Genomic DNA, 16,194 nt, shown 5'->3' with positions numbered 1-16,194 from the left:
CATATGTCCTGTAAGAGTGGTAACTCAACCTATTCCATAGGCTTATTCTTCTCTAAGTCAGAGAAAGCAAAAATAGGAGAAAAGATATTTTCAAGAGAAGGGAGTAAATGAAAAGCATTGGCTCAAAGCTTATGAGAAAGAGAAATTATTTATCAGACAATAAAACTGCCGTTGGAAACAGTTTCATAGCTTATTTGATGCTCAGGGCTAGCGTGGATCTTCTGAGACTTTTTCTTGCTGGTGACCTGCCACCTACCAAAATCCTTCACAGGCTTGAGATTTAAAGCAAAGTCAATCACTGGCCTGGGGGAATGTCTGGGGATGTCTCCAGTATGCATGTAGATGAAATGGGTGCTGGGCCTGGATCCCAGTGTTGGGAGAGCAGATAGGAGGACACTCCCTGGAGTATCCCAGCCAGCCAATCATGTAGCATCCATGAGCTCCTGATTCAGTGACAGACCCTGTGGACAGCTACTGTGAAAGAGACCCAATGTTAACCTCTGGCCTCTGCACCTACACACATACACACACACACACACACACACACACACACATTGACACATATGCACGTGAATGTGTATATGTTTACAAAAATAATTAAGAGCCAAAAAATAGTTAATAAGATCTCTCCCAGCCAGCTAAATAGGTCTCAATAGTGTGGGAGTGATTCTCACAGTCACTGTTACTGAATACTCAGCAAAATCCTACAGCCTTGTGGCCTCTGCCTCTGTTGAGCTCTGTTGAGAGGAGAGGAGAGATTTTTTTTTCCCCGCTGCTTGGGCACCAACCAGGATTCAGAGTAAGTCTGCTTTGTCTTTTTTGTCTTGAAAAATTATTTCATTCCCCACCCTCTACTCCTGTCGCCTGCAGGATATACTTGCTACCATTAATGTCATCTTAGACAAGTCCACCTTGAACTCCTGGGAGAAGTTACTACAGCAACAGAGCAACCAGAGCTCTCAGTTCCTGCAGTCAGTGGAGAGGTTTTCCAAAGCGCTCGAGCTGGGAGACAGCACCCCTCCCTTCCTCTTCCACCCTAATGTTCAGATGAAGAGCATGGTGATAAAACGTGGCCACGCCCAAATGTACCAACAGAAATTTGTCTTCACAGACTCTGACCTATGGGGTGATGTAGCCATTGATGAGTGTCAGCTGGGAAGCTTGCAGCCTGATTCATCGATCGTTACTGTGGCTTTCCCAACTCTCAAAGCCATCCTGGCCCAGGATGGACAGAGAAAGACACCCTCCAACAGCCTAGTAATGACCACCACTGTCAGCCATAATATCGTCAAGCCTTTTAGGATTTCTATGACATTCAAGAACAACCATCGTTCGGGTGGCAAGCCACAGTGTGTCTTCTGGAACTTCAGCCTTGCCAATAATACAGGGGGCTGGGATAGCAGTGGGTGCACTGTGGAAGATGATGGTAGGGACAATAGGGACAGAGTCTTCTGCAAGTGTAACCACCTGACGTCATTCTCCATTCTCATGTCCCCAGACTCCCCAGACCCAGGATCTCTTTTAAAAATACTTCTGGATATCATTTCTTACATCGGGTTGGGCTTTTCCATAGTCAGCTTAGCTGCCTGTCTAGTTGTGGAAGCCATGGTGTGGAAATCAGTGACCAAGAACCGAACTTCCTATATGCGCCACATCTGCATCGTCAACATTGCCCTTTGCCTTCTGATTGCTGACATCTGGTTCATTGTGGCTGGTGCTATCCACGATGGGCATTACCCACTCAACGAAACAGCCTGTGTGGCCGCCACATTCTTCATTCACTTCTTCTACCTCAGTGTCTTCTTCTGGATGCTAACTCTGGGCCTCATGCTCTTCTACCGGCTGATTTTCATTCTACATGACGCGAGCAAGTCCACGCAGAAAGCCATTGCCTTTTCTCTAGGCTATGGCTGTCCACTCATTATCTCATCCATCACAGTGGGGGTTACACAGCCACAGGAAGTTTACATGAGGAAGAATGCATGTTGGCTCAACTGGGAGGACACCAGAGCACTGCTGGCTTTTGCCATCCCAGCGTTGATTATTGTGGTGGTGAACGTGAGCATCACAGTTGTGGTCATCACCAAGATCCTAAGGCCCTCCGTCGGAGACAAGCCAGGCAAGCAGGAGAAGAGCAGCCTATTCCAGATCAGCAAGAGCATTGGAGTCCTCACGCCACTCTTGGGGCTCACTTGGGGTTTTGGTCTGGCCACAGTGATCCAGGGGAGCAATGCTGTGTTCCACATCATATTTACTCTCCTCAATGCCTTTCAGGTAAGCTCAGGGTACCAGGCTCTCAGGAAGGGCCCATTCTTGTGGGATAAATTAATGATAGAAACACAAACAAGAGGAGGAATGGGGAAAGGTTTTCATGCACAGAAGACCTAAGCTTTAGAGAACAGTAATTACAAGCACTCAAAGAGACAAGGCGACAGAGTCCTATGCTTCTATGGAACCTTGAACCTTTTATCACCTACATTATAACTTGGTTCCAAATGTCCCTGTAATACAAGTAGGAGGAGAGTCACTATCCTAAACTAGATGAGGCTGTTTACTCAAGATAATCTTGCCTTAGTCTTATCTCTTTAATATAGCACTGCCACTAAGTCAAGTCAGGGTTCCATTTAGTCTATGTGAGCATCAACAAGCTTTGTGAAAACAGGTTCCTGTTAGTCAGTGTATCTCCCTCTAGTGTCTAATAAATACCTTGGTCCAAGGAATGTTTTCAAAGGACAATTGAAGGAAATAGATGCTGGGTACCACATGGTTTCTCTGGAAAGATACGTTGAAAAATGAACTCCCTGTATGTGCCAATCTATTTGGTGATGTTCAGACATTTTTTTCCTAGAGTATGTAGTCATTTACGGTGGGTGCCAATTTGTTAGATGAGCTATAAGAGAAAGATGGACAACAAGGAAGCATCTTGTTCCTGAATGCTTGTGACAAAAAATGGGTGAATCCCAACTCCTACCACAGTGTGTTATAAGCTACAAGATTCTTAGCTTTCAAGATATGCTCCTATGGACAGAAATTATTGATTGTCTTCACAACATAGAGGGAAAAATGAAGAATGATATGGATTAGAAACATGTACTTAGTAGCATAACCTGCATGGAAATACTGTTCATGACTGGAGGAAAATAGAAATGATTCCCTTAGCATCGATCATTTAAGGCTCCTCAGTGCATAACTATTGTTTCTTGCAATTTTATCATGTTCTGGACTTATCACATCCACTCAGATTTGGGAAAGAGGTGGGACAGACTCAACACCTGCTTACTAAAGCTTTCTTTGGAACTGAATCTTAAAACACAGCTCTTAATCCTTTCCACAGGGGCTCTTCATTTTGCTCTTTGGCTGCCTCTGGGATCAGAAGGTAAGAACAATGATAGTTCTTGTGCTTCTGGAAATGTCTAAAGATGCCCAAAGTCTATTGTATTGACCCTGGCTTCTTTTAAATAATACAGGTACAGGAAGCTTTGCTGCATAAGTTTTCATTGTCAAGGTGGTCTTCTCAACACTCAAAGGTAAGCCTGCCATGAAGACATTTCTTGGCTCATATTCTTGTGAAGTCCATTGATATGATATAGGAAGTAGACTATCTCTTACCTTGGGGTTATAACCAGGGTTCCTTAGCAAAGAAAGAAAGATAAAATGGTGAGAGAAAAGGGAAGGAGGGGGAAGGAGGGAGAGGAGGGGAAGGGGAGGAAAAAGAAAGGGAGGTGAGGAACGGGCAAAGAGAAAGAGGGAGGGAAGGGAAAAGGAAAAGAGGGCAGGAAAGAAAGAGAGAGGTAGAGAGGTAAAGGGGAGGGGGATCACACCTCATATATATTTACAAGCTATTTTTCCAATCCAGAACATCCCATACACTGGCCTTCACTTGACAAAAATAACATTTAAAATACAAGAAAGAGGCCACTAGACAGCAGCAAGCCAAACCCTCCAAGAGATCAAAACAGCCTTGATCTCCCAGACTTGCTTTGTGATTGTCTTTTCTCCCTCTCTCTTCTAGTCAACATCCTTAGGTTCATCAACACCTGTGTTTTCGATGAGTTCTCCGATATCCCGAAGATTTAATAATCTTTTTGGTAAAACAGGTATGTAGTGACTACTAGGTACTCCCAGGTGGACCAGATCATACTGGCCCTGACCTACTCCTGCCTCCATCCCCTGCTTCTTGTCAGGAACCTAAACTACTGTGTTTAGGGTAGATGTTGAATGCTGGAACTTGTTTACATGCTCACAAGCAACCAGGAGGTGGTTAAAGAGAGGCAGTTACTCTAAATGTAAAAGGGTAACTAATGTAAAGTCACAAAGATGTTAGGAATCTTGTCATGCCCTGGGGATCTGTCTATCAAATAGAAACAGAACCTGCAAGTTTCTGGGCTTGTCCAACACAGAATTCTTTTCTGTGTCACACAAAGAATTAATATGGAGATTTTGGTTATAGAATTCAAGTCAAGGTTGTTCTTTGCCTTTATGAGCTTGTTTTGCATTGACATTTATAAACTGGGTATACATACATGAGGTATCATGCAGCCTAGACATTCCATTGGACACTTCTAAGTTCAACCTGGGAAATAGGAACTAGATAGCATTAATGACTTCAGAACTGATCTTAGCTAATCAAAATGTAAATCCCAGTCCCAACCACTGCCTCCTACAGGACAGTTCCAGAACACTACCCCTGACAGGACAGTCCCAGCATACCACCCGATAGAGCAGACCTGTAACACTGCCCCTCCACAGGGAATGCTGACCACACTCCCCGTCCCACAAGGAAATAACTGTCCAAACTCCGTCCTTTTCATTTCTTTTTCAGTGTTCAGGATCAAAGCCAGGTTCTCATGCATTCTAAGCAAGCCGTCTATTCCTGAGCCACCTCCCAGACGCCCCTCCATCTCTTTATAGCCAGATAGACCTCACAAATGCAAACTTAGACTGTGTGTACTTCCAGACCCTGGCTACCATACATTTGATATCAAATATATCGGAGTCTGAATATTCTGAGAAGTCTGTGGAGACCAAACCTCCACTGGATGTATGGTTCCTGCTTCCATTTGGGGGATCACTCAAGAGACTGGGAGATTGTCCCTTTTACTTTATTAGTCACTAATTTGACCTAAATATGAAATGACCGAGTCTTTAGAACATCAAAACTATTGCACAGCATAGGTATTTAGCATTTCCAACGAAGTGAGCAGAAGTTACAACATAACACACAGAATCTAAACTTTGCAAATACCAGGCCACTAGAATACGCTTGTTTTTTTTGAATGATCCAGGTCTAAGTTGGGGTGTGGGCCTTCTTCCTGGTGTATCACGGTCTGAGATTCCTGGTCACTGCTGCTGGATAGTTTTATGTAGGTCATTGGTACTGCCTTGCTCTGGATAATTTGGGGGAGGGGCGGGAAGCTAATTACTGTAACTTTGGTTTATGTTGTCAGCAGCCCCAAAGGTCCCCCAAGGCAATGATGGACACCTTGTTATCAGTGGCAGTTCATCCTCCTGATGGTAGGGTAGTAGTCATTTCAACTCTTCCCTTGCGCGGTGTATGCTGTTTATCTACCCCAAGCACAGTGCACAGTGCCTGCTGTCTGCCCACGTAAGGCTGAGCAGTCATGCCAACTGCCCTCCCTGCTGTCCTGGTCCATGGTACTTCTGTCAGTATCTGTCCCTCTTTGCATCCTGCCTCTTCTTCCCTTATGGTTAATCTTCTCTTTCCCTTTCTTCCCTTTGTGAATCTTCGGCTCAATGGTTTATTCCTTCCTAAGGATGTCCCCAAGTCAAGATAAGCAAGGGGACCAGAAAGCTTTCCTTGTGTAGAAGCCCCCAGGTCCATGCATGTGGGGTCTTACGGAGAGACTTCCTACATTGAGATCTTCCCGGTCCATGTGAAAATCTGACTGCTGGTGTGTGGTATAGTTAGCGCGCTTGGTGGCTGCTGCGCATGCTCGAGGACAGCACTTCCGGGCAGCACTTCCGTTGTTTGTTCTCTGGCATGTTGGGTTAGGGAGGAGGGCAGGCATGGGTTTGTTTCTAGGCATGGCTGCTGCACCAGAGCTCATCTTGGTTCCTTAGAAGAGATATGCCCCACAAAGTGCCTGAACTTTTGTCTTTGAGGCTGATATGCTGTTTTGTTTTGGTTTTTTTTTTGCAGGAACATATAACGTTTCCACCCCAGAGACAACCAGCTCATCCGTGGAAAATTCCTCTAGTGCTTACTCATTGCTCAACTAGGACCAGATAATGCCAAATTCACAGGAGCTCTCAGAAATAGGGCCCCTGCCAAGAAAAGGGACCCATATCCAAATCTATGGGTAAAGTGTTCTCTCTGCAGACTTCTGGGAGCAGATGCTGAAGAGACTCTTTGAATAGAGAAGATGCTTTCTTTTGTAAAGACAGACTAAATGCAATGGCCATGTTTAATTTTGCTCCCACCCCTATCCCTTGTGTAATGCCAAATATGTATAGTATTTAAAAGAACCCTCCCACAAGGCTCAACCTTTCTCTGTGTATTGTAAAATAGAAAATTGAGAGTTTTACACACACACACACACACACACACACACACACACACACACACACACCCCATTGGCTACAAAGATAAAAGCTGATTGAAACAGTAAGTAAAAAGTGAGTATCCAGAATTTCAGTGAATTCAAGAAAGGAAGGAGTGGGGAGGGGAGAGAAAGGATGATATAATGGAAGGTAGGAATGAAGGGAAGGAGGGAGGGGTGAGATAGGAAGGAAGGAAGGATGATGTAGAAAACGTTAGGGAGCACATCAATTTCCACAATTGTGATCTAATATGGCTACTCATCTACCACAGCCCTGGGAATGAAATATATGGCTTAAAAAAGGAAAATGAGATGAAACCATGGGGAATGTAGGTAAGTTTCTGATCTTTCCCTGGCTAAAAGGATAAAAGACAGAGGAGGGAAAGTAGAAAAGAAAGTAGGAGGGAAAGATCACCATGAGGATGCTTGTGGCTGGATGATAATATTTGCAAGCAGTGCACCCAAGGAGACACGGTTCTCCTCATGAGAAGGACATGTATGAATCTTTGTATGTCAAGGGTTGAGCAAAGCAGGGTGAACATGCAGAGCATGTATGACAGCCACTCTGTAAGATTCAAGAAAGGTTTGTTTCTCATGATCTGTCAGAAAAGTATTGCATGCTAGTTCGTTCAGCATTTTGGAAGCAATGCATGCATATGCATATATTTTCTCCAGTAATTGACAAACTTGATCTACTGCACTGAGATCAGAGTCCCACATCTTCCTTACATGTAACAGCTTTAACCAGGTACTCGCTGTGCATTGTAGAATAGATTTAATAATTGTGTAGCGTGTACATTTTTATTTTGCCTTTGTGACTTCATTGCAACCATGGCAACGATAGCCCTTGGTGTGCCATCCGTATTGCTATGCACTATCCTTTCCCAGCCATCTAAGTTCCCAGGCCAATATACATTGAGAGTTTCTATGGCCTGATTTGTGTTTCTTGCAGCCACTTGGAAGGCTTCTGGAGAAAAAGTAGCTGGCTCTTCTGTGCTCCCAGCCATGTTTTACTTTGATAAGGAAACGGCAGATCCCCTACCCCCACCACCAAGAGTTAGATTGTGAATTTATACCTATGTGGTTTTTGTATGTGTGTCTCGCAAAAATACAGATATTTATTAAAACTGCATCATCCATGTTAGAACTCCCATGCTCTGTACCCAAGAGCAAGCATGCATTCCATATCCAAGTGTGGTTTTAAAGGAACAGTGTCAGTAAGGACGATGTCTTAAGTTAATTTCTCACTGCTGTAGTAAGGCATGCTGATGAAAACCTACAGGAAAAAAGGTTTGTTTTGGCTTACCCTTTGGATTACAGCCCATCATGACTGGGAAAGCACGGCTGTAGGAGCATGAAGCCACCCCATCACACAGCCTCAGCAGTCTGGAAATAAAGAACAGGAAGTGGGGTCAGACTGTGCAAACTCTAAGCCCTCCCACCCGGTGACATCTTTCCTCTAGCCAGGCTCCACCTCATAAAAGTTCTATAATCTTCCCAAACAGCACCATTAATTGCGGGCAGAGGGTTCTGATACATGGGCCTATGGGGGACATTTTACATTCAAACAACAACATACAGCAGACTCTTTAGGATGGATATGCAGTGTTGGAGGTTTATGGAATGAGAGATTATGTGGGGTCCTTCCTTGGGAAGACAGGAGAAGAGCCTGAGGTCTGATATTCAAAGTTTTAAGTACTTTCGGTCTCTTAGTTCTAAGCTTAAATTCTACTTCCACTTCTCTGTTCTTCATAGAGGAAGGAAGAGCAGGGTGGGGCATACAAAGTCCCATCCCTTGAGTTCTGTTTCTACTCAAGTGCCATTCGCATCTTCCCACACTTTCGTGAGAACCACCACACACCCGTGCCAATTTAAAGGCTCATTATTTAAACTTCTTACAGGAAAGGAATCCACAGGAAATGTGGGTGCATTCTTCAGAGAGTCTCCAAAGCAGAGCAGAGTTCAGTAGAGGGAAGACAGAGAGGAATCTAGGATGGGGCATCCTTTGGTTTAGAATCAGGTATTAGAAAGAATTGACCTGGACGGTTCAGCCCCTTGGGTTACATTAAGGAGCACTGAGCCAGAGGTGATTGCGTAGTATAACAAAACAACATTTGCATCCTAGAAGCTCAGCACCAGGAGAGGCTGGGGCTTTTGTGCTCAAGAATGCAAAGGTCCAAAGAACACTGAACTTTGGCCCACTTCATTGGTGCCCCTTGGGAGCCATTGGGCTTGACCTTGTAAGGAGATCCTTCACAGCAGCATAATAGTAGGAACTCTGAGCTGGAATTCTATAGGATGCAGATCTGGCCCTCTGCCTGCTTTCATTCAGAAAGACACGTCCCCCTGTCACCAACTAGCATGCCTACAAATTCTAATGCACACATGAATTCATACACAGACCCACAAATTGACAATGACACATAGGAAAATGTTGGGGCACGCGCACACACACACAGACACAGAAGCACATATGAACACACATTAACACCCAAATGCACAGGCACACATGTACAAATGTCTTCATGAGAACTGCCACATCTCTGTTCCAACTGAATGGCTTTGTGTTTAAAATCCCTATGGGAAGTTTGTTGGTTTGTAAATGCAGAATCTAGGAAGGGGCAGACATATACACATCCACTCCAACACGCTCATACACAATGTACCCAGCACTGGATTCCAGAAAAGGAGGCTGGAGATGTGGCTCAGTGGTTAAGAATGTATACTGCTCTTACAGAGGAATCCCAAGTTCAGTTCCCACCATCCACGTTGGGCAACTCACTATCTCCTGCAGCTCTACCTGAAAGGAATCCATTTCTCTCTTCTTGACTTTGAGGGTACGTACATGGATGTGATTAAGGTTTTAAAAATAAATTCCAGAAAATCTCGGTAACAAAACATGGAAGGAGCACTTTGGGGTACAGCACCACTGTACATGGAACCCCACATTAACATTTCTAAATGATACCATAAAGTAAATGCAGTAGCCAAAGTTTTAAAAGATAGAAGTACACAGGGTCTCTGCATGGTGTGAAAACGAGAGCCTGAACCTGTTCTTCAGCAGCATCGGGCACTAATTGTGACAGAGAAGGCATGGCCTCTGATCTTGGTGCCAAGTGAGTCATGTTCACTTTGCTAGGAGAGCGCCCCCTGCTGCCCAAATTCCCACATGTCTTTAAAGTAGATTCCAAGGGCCATCAACTTTCCACTGTCCGTTAAGGTGGTTTCTTGCAAAAAGATCTATCTAGTGTTTCAGGGGTTGTGAAGTTGGAGAATCCAAAAATACACAATCAATACGCAGCAGTGTGCTCAGGGAATACTGTATGAATCACCCAGGGAGGAAATGGAGAAACGCCATGGGAAGTCAGGACCTTTTGTGATTTGTGTAGGGCCCTTCTGAGAGGTCTGTGTTGGAAGATGAGAAAGAGTACAGCAGCCGGTCAGTGTGGAGAGAGACCTAAGGGAGAGTTATGTGCAGGTGAGTGGAGGAGTAACCCACAGCCAGTTACAAAGACAGGAAAAAAAACTATATGGGCTGTTTATTTGGGGAAAACGTGTTTTATCTGCAACAGGTAGAAGTGCTGTCTATGGACTTTTGAACTCCAAAGAGGAAGCCAATGACCCAGGTCAACAGAAGCCTGGCTCCTTGAGAATTCACAAGGAAGGAGCTTAGAACAGACATCTATTTCTTACTGATTGTTAAAGACAACAGAAATAGCATTTCTATTGCAACCAGATGTCTCGGAGTTTAAAATCATATCCTACTAAAATCTCAGTGTATAGTGATGCTTTTTTTCCTAATAATAAAATACCTAATGATTTACCCAGCTTCCTTTGCATATGTTGTCCATTTGTTGGTCAAGTGCTTCTCTGTCTTATGATTCCATATTTCAGCCAGAACCGGATCCTATTCTCCAAAGCCCCAGTGAGGCCTTCAGATTTCCAGACACAGAAGATGCCAGAGGCTCATGACTGAGCTCTGGCAGGTCCCTCAGCTTTGGTCACACAGTCCAGACTCCCAGAAATGTTATGATGATCCAGTGTCGTGCAGGTGCTTTAAACAGGGTCCTTGAAGCAAAGTGAACGGGACCTCAATATCTAGGAAATAAATCAACTCACGTCTGCTCCAACATGTGTGGTTTGGTTGACTGAAGTACAATCCCCCGTGTCCTATACACATAAATATTTTCTAGCACATTCATCTAAGCTGAGGTTGGCAAGGCTCCTGCACCTGTGCTTCTGGAGTGGGAAAGTCTACACGAAGAGGGCAGGTAGCTACAATGGCTGAAGTCCACTCTGAGTAAGACACCTACAATTTATTTCCAAAGACCATTTCACAGACTGGAGAGTCACAAAAGACCTCAGTTGTGGGGTTCTTTCCTCATCACCAAAATCTTATTGGTGGAACCCATGACAAAGCTAAAACAGAAGTCACACGCTCAACCCCTTCCACACAGGCTGTTGGGTGATAAAGTGAGAATGAAGAGTGTCCAGGACACACTTTTCACAAATGGGACCTGGGCAGAGATTCACAAATGTTCCCCTCTCAGGGATTTTATTCTCTAATCTGGAGCTCAGTTAACTGTGATGGCAACTATTACAGAATAAAAATGGACTATCCCAAGGAATGCAGCAGGGGTGGGGTGGGGGCCATAAAAGGCAACAGGAACCCATAGGGCAAGGCCTGGGAAGACTGCTGTCACACCCCAGTTCTGGCAGCACTGGACAATAGAATTCAAGAATGTCTTCATACTTGCCCTCTTTGGGAGCGATTTTGATCAGTGTCATCTTCTGTCCCATCCTGCCATTCAGTACCTCCCTCTCCCACCACTCTGCCCTTAGTTGTAGAAAGAGGTGTTTGATTTGGATTAACTGAAGAAAAGTATTACATCCATTTGCTGGCATTTCTGGAACCATGAGACTTTCCCCATGCCGCAGAAGCCTTTTCACAGCTGTCTGAATCAGCATCCTCTCTCACATCTCCAGCAGGGCTAGTAAGCGGCAGCTGGCTTCAGTGGTGTGGCCTGTGGTCCACCCTGTTTGGTTCTCCTGAAGCTTGGTCACCACCTGGTGGACATTAGAGGATGTGTCTCTTTTGTGGAGCCTGAGGCTGAGGGTCTCTGGTGGACAACACACAGCGATGTAACTTTGGTCAGCTAAACAGAATGAAGTCCAGAATGAAGTCCAGCACTGCACGACAGGTGTGGGGAATGAAGAAATCACTCCCCACCCCTCACCCCTGCCTGTAAATGTTACAGCTCTAAAAGGAACAGTTTTCCCAATGTACCTGATACAACTTTGAGGGGAAAGATATCCTGGCAGTTGGGAACTAAAGAATAGCAGATGCACACACAACAGACCTCACACAGATTTACTGGAAAAGACATAAGAGAGTGGCTGCTTCTGCTCAATCGAGAAACAGCAAAGAACTGAATAGGAATTGGGCTTTACATAGAGTTTCTTGGGAATGGCGTTTTCCAGGGTGGAAATATCCAGGGCGGGGATTGGTGGGATTTCAAGTCCTAAGCTTGGGTCGAGCTCAGGGATTAGTAGGTTTTCAAGCTCAGGGATTGGTGGGTTTTCAAAACTCAGCCATGAGCTCAGACTTTTTACCTTTTTACCTGGACCACCTCCTTCCACTGTGACATTGTGATCTTTACAGGGACTAGTTAGGAAACACAGAGAGGTGTGCACACATACAGTTGAACCATACATAGGGCATTTGTAGGCATTTGTGTGTAATATATACATATATATGTTAATATATTAACATATATTATAATACATATATAACTCTCCATTGCCCTACCAAAAGCTTATTTATGCGATCAATCAAATCTAGAGATGCTCCCAGAAATGGTGCCACACTCCACCCTGCCCCCACTTGTGTGCACATAAGCCATCACCACTATCCCACATTTTCAAACAGAATTCTGGAAGACATTTAAGGAAGAAGCTTGGGTTGAGGCCTTCCATGTTTCCTGAGAACAAACACTTTCTCCATGAGTGAAGCTGTAAAAGAAAAATTTGAATTCCCCTATTCCATTTTCTACCTCGGCCATCAAAGAGTTTTATTCAGTCACAGAGAAAAGTATAATTATGTCATTTGGAGAAAATTGGATGTGATTGGGGATGGTTCTGTTATGAAATGTAAGCCTGATCCAGGAAGACAAACATCTCCTAGATTCAACACACACACACACACACACACCACATAAATAGAATGGAGACTATTTGGGAAGAGGAAGGGAGAAGCAGAAAGCAGACGTAGGGAGGAGGGAGAAAGGAGGGTAATGGGGTAAATATGGTTGCAGTGCAGATTGTACTTAACTCAGATGTCATTCTGTAGACTAGAAGACGGTTCACCAGACATCTTCCAGAGGACTCAAGTTCAGTTCCCAGTACTCATGTCAAGCGCCTCACAACCTCTGTAACACTAGCTCTAGGGGGCACACTGCCATCTTCTGGCCAACCTCTGTAATACCAGCTCCAGGGGACACACTGCCATCTTCTGGCCTTGTGGTTACCGGCAGCCATTTGCACATACACACATATGCCTGAGTTTTAAAAATAAAACATTTTATATGTCACTATGAAACTTACCACTCCGTACAATGAATTTACATCAATTGTTTAAAATTAGGCTATTGTTACTATTTTTTTAAAACTGGGACAGGCTTTCAATTTTCAACCCACACGGAATCTTCAGCTGTCTAGGGTTGTCTTTAGTCTAGCCAGCAGCTGATGCCATATGGTAAGCTTCTCATCTGCCCTCTAGGCACACATTGCCAAAGCGGGAGCCAGGAAGAGAAGTGGGAAGGCTGACACTTGGAGCAGAGGGACAAACTGAATTGGCTTTACGGAATGAAACAGATAACTTCCTAATGTGTGAGGGCAGATCTCCTGTGTCTTGGGAGGTTGGCTCTATCCCCAAAGAGTAGATCTTACACCTTTCCTCTTATGTTGGATATTTGTTTACCACAGAACACAATCTCAGTAAGAGGCAAACTTCATACGCAATCCCTGTTGAAGAGGCACGGGGTTCTAGCAATCCAAAACTGAGTTGTTACAACAGACCTGACTGACCATGTTGTTCAGGGGGTTGTGGGAGTGTTTGAGATTTTCAGCTGAGATGCCATTGGGTACTTAAGGGGTGCTTGTTCTGTGGGAACTTGGAAGGTAATGCTGAGAGCTGTGCAGATGATGGAGGCCTGGATTGTGAAGTTTCAAAATGAAGCAAAGACTTTAATTAGGCCCTATGCCGGTTGATTTTGTCAGCCTGAAGCAAGCTAGAGGCATCTTGGAAGAGAGACTCTGAATTGAGACCAAAAGATCTGGTTGTAGGCAAGGGAGGGGAAAATCCATTGTTAGTGGCGCCACTGGTGGGCTGGTGGTCCTGGGGACAAGATGAAATCAGGCTAAACCAATGAGGAGCAAGCCAGTAAGCAGCACTCCTCCATCGCCTCTGCAGTAGCTCCTGCTTTCAGGTTCCTACCCCAACTTAGCATAGCAACAGAGTGTGACCTTAGAGCTGTAAATGAAAAACACTCTCCTCCCCAAGTTGTTTATGGCCATGGTGTTTTATCCCAGCAGCAGAAACCCTAAGACAGGGCCATTTGTATGGTATATTTGGATTAAAAATCTGTGGTTTCTCGTCAGCTGTGGCTATACAGTCAGCTATGATTAGCAAGCCACCAGGATCACTGAAGCCTTACTGGGGTCCGCTGAGGCTACAAGATCAGTTGTTATTAGGAAAAGAACAACATCACTGTGGTGGAATCTTCTCTGAATATTTTCTTGGGGTCAGCATACAGAGCTGTGATCTAGACAGGGGGCAGGACATGTTATCGTGATCTGGCAATAAACTTGATAATACGTAAGTCTCCCTAGGTTGTATGGGTTTGAGTTCAATAAGAAACTTCAAGAGTGTAGGAGTCATGCGATGTGTCTGGGACTTGGCACTGTGTGGTAGGATTTGAGTCCCTACAGAGAGTCCATAAGAAGCCACTGGGGAAGGTGTAGCATTATTTGCAGTGAAAACCCCAGGACTGAAGAGACCAGGGAGAGAGGCGAGGCTTGGTACCATGAGGCAAGACGGTTGTTCCTGAAAAGAGAAGAGACCAGTGGTAAAGGAGCAGCCCCGGTTGCAGAGATAACTCCAGCAGATTGGAGATACCAAGACTGGAGGATGGTCACCTGTAGAGGGCCGCAATAACATTCACCACCACTAGATGGCGCTGGCTTCCACTGCGCCCCACGTGGAAGGCCAGGATAGCCTCCGCCATTACAAGATGGTGCCAGCCTTCGCCGCGCCAGCCGGCCCCCTTTCAGGAAGTTAACTGTGCGCATGTGCAAGAGTGCCTTCGTACCAGGTCTTTGCCCACTCCGGGGCGTGCCTTATGAGATCATGGGTAAACAACCAATCAGGTGTGGATGCGCCATGCTAGGGTGTATATAAGCGTGCCATGTTGGCGCGGCGAGGCTTCTCTTTAAGATTAAAATAAAAGTTTGGTCACGGCAAGGATTTCTATGTACCCGCGTGTTTCTTGCCGGCGAGAGGTTGCGCGTGGGACAGTCACCAAGGACATGGTGTGGAATGGCTCTGAGTCTGTAAGACAAACTGTGTGTGTTTCATATGGCAGAGATGGAGTAATTGGAACCTGAGGATTGTGGGTACTGGGTGTTGTATATTGAACTACAGGATTTGATCAATACTGCTGGATATTGGTTTTGCTTTGCTTTTATTGTAATTGTGCCCTGGTTCTTCCCTCTTGGAATAGAAGATATTTATCTTGTTTCTGGTTTTACAGGAGCCCATAGTTGAGAGAGTTTAGACTTTCAAAGAGGCATCACATTGAATTAATTTATTCATTTTTTTGAGAAAGGGTTTCTTTTTGTAGTCCTGGCTGTCCTGGAACTGGCTCTGTGGCCACCAGGTTGGCATTGAATTCAGGGGTCCACCTGTATCTGCCTCCCAAGTGCTAGAATTAAAGGCTTGTGCCACGTGGCTGAGCCATTCGATTTTGAAAGAGAACTTGGACTTTATTACACTGTTGAGAAACTTTAAGACAAGGGGACTTTTAAGAATTAGTTTTGTATTGTGAGATTAATATGAGATCCTGTGGATAAACAAATGAAAGGTAATGGTTTGATTAGGATTTGTTTGTGTGACAACTTTACAAGGGGACAATTGTGCTGGTTAGTTTTGGTCAACTCAGTATAAGCTGGGATCCTCTGAGAAGAGGGAACCTAAATTAAGAAAATGCTTTCTCCGGATTGGCACGTTGGCAAGTCCATGAGGCATTTTCTTGATTGTTTATTACTGAGGGTTAGCTCATCCTACTATGGGCAGTGCCATGCTATCCCTGTGGCCCTAGGATAGAGCTGAGGGGCTGGAGAGATGGCCCAATGGTTAAAAGCATTGGCTGCTCTTCCAGAGGACCTGAGTTCAATTCCCAGCAACCATATGGTGGCTCACAACCATCTGTAGTGGGATCTGATGCTCTCTTCTGGTGTGTCTGAAGACAGCTACAGTGTACTCATATAAGTAAAAGTAAACAAACAAACAACAAGCTGAACAAGAGCCTGGGGTGAGGGTCAGTAAGTAGCACCTCTCCGAGGTCTCTCTTAGTTC

General features: G+C 44.8%; 1 protein-coding gene across 15 annotated transcripts in view; it reads left to right on the top strand.

The window, feature by feature from the left end:
• Positions 1-10,388, top strand: part of Adgrf5 (adhesion G protein-coupled receptor F5) — a 106,375-nt gene extending 95,987 nt beyond the window's left edge. For 7 of the 15 annotated variants that reach the window (XM_087564716.1, XM_087564709.1, XM_087564713.1 and 4 more), the window contains 6 exons: positions 871-2,274; positions 3,335-3,376; positions 3,468-3,527; positions 4,013-4,097; positions 5,448-5,514; positions 6,161-10,388. In XM_087564716.1, the coding sequence (XP_087420842.1) occupies positions 871-2,274; positions 3,335-3,376; positions 3,468-3,527; positions 4,013-4,097; positions 5,448-5,512 (1,656 nt within the window). In that variant the 3' untranslated portion in view covers positions 5,513-5,514; positions 6,161-10,388. 15 annotated transcript variants of the gene reach the window in all.
• The last annotated feature ends 5,806 nt before the right edge of the window (positions 10,389-16,194 follow it).

This window comes from Rattus norvegicus, chromosome 9 (genome assembly GCF_021556685.1).
Source record: "Rattus norvegicus strain SHRSP/BbbUtx chromosome 9, alternate assembly SHRSP_T2T, whole genome shotgun sequence".
In the NCBI taxonomy this organism is placed as follows: Eukaryota; Metazoa; Chordata; class Mammalia; order Rodentia; family Muridae; genus Rattus; species Rattus norvegicus.
Note: the sequence above shows the minus strand (reverse complement) of the source record. Positions and strands in the feature narration are given on the sequence as shown.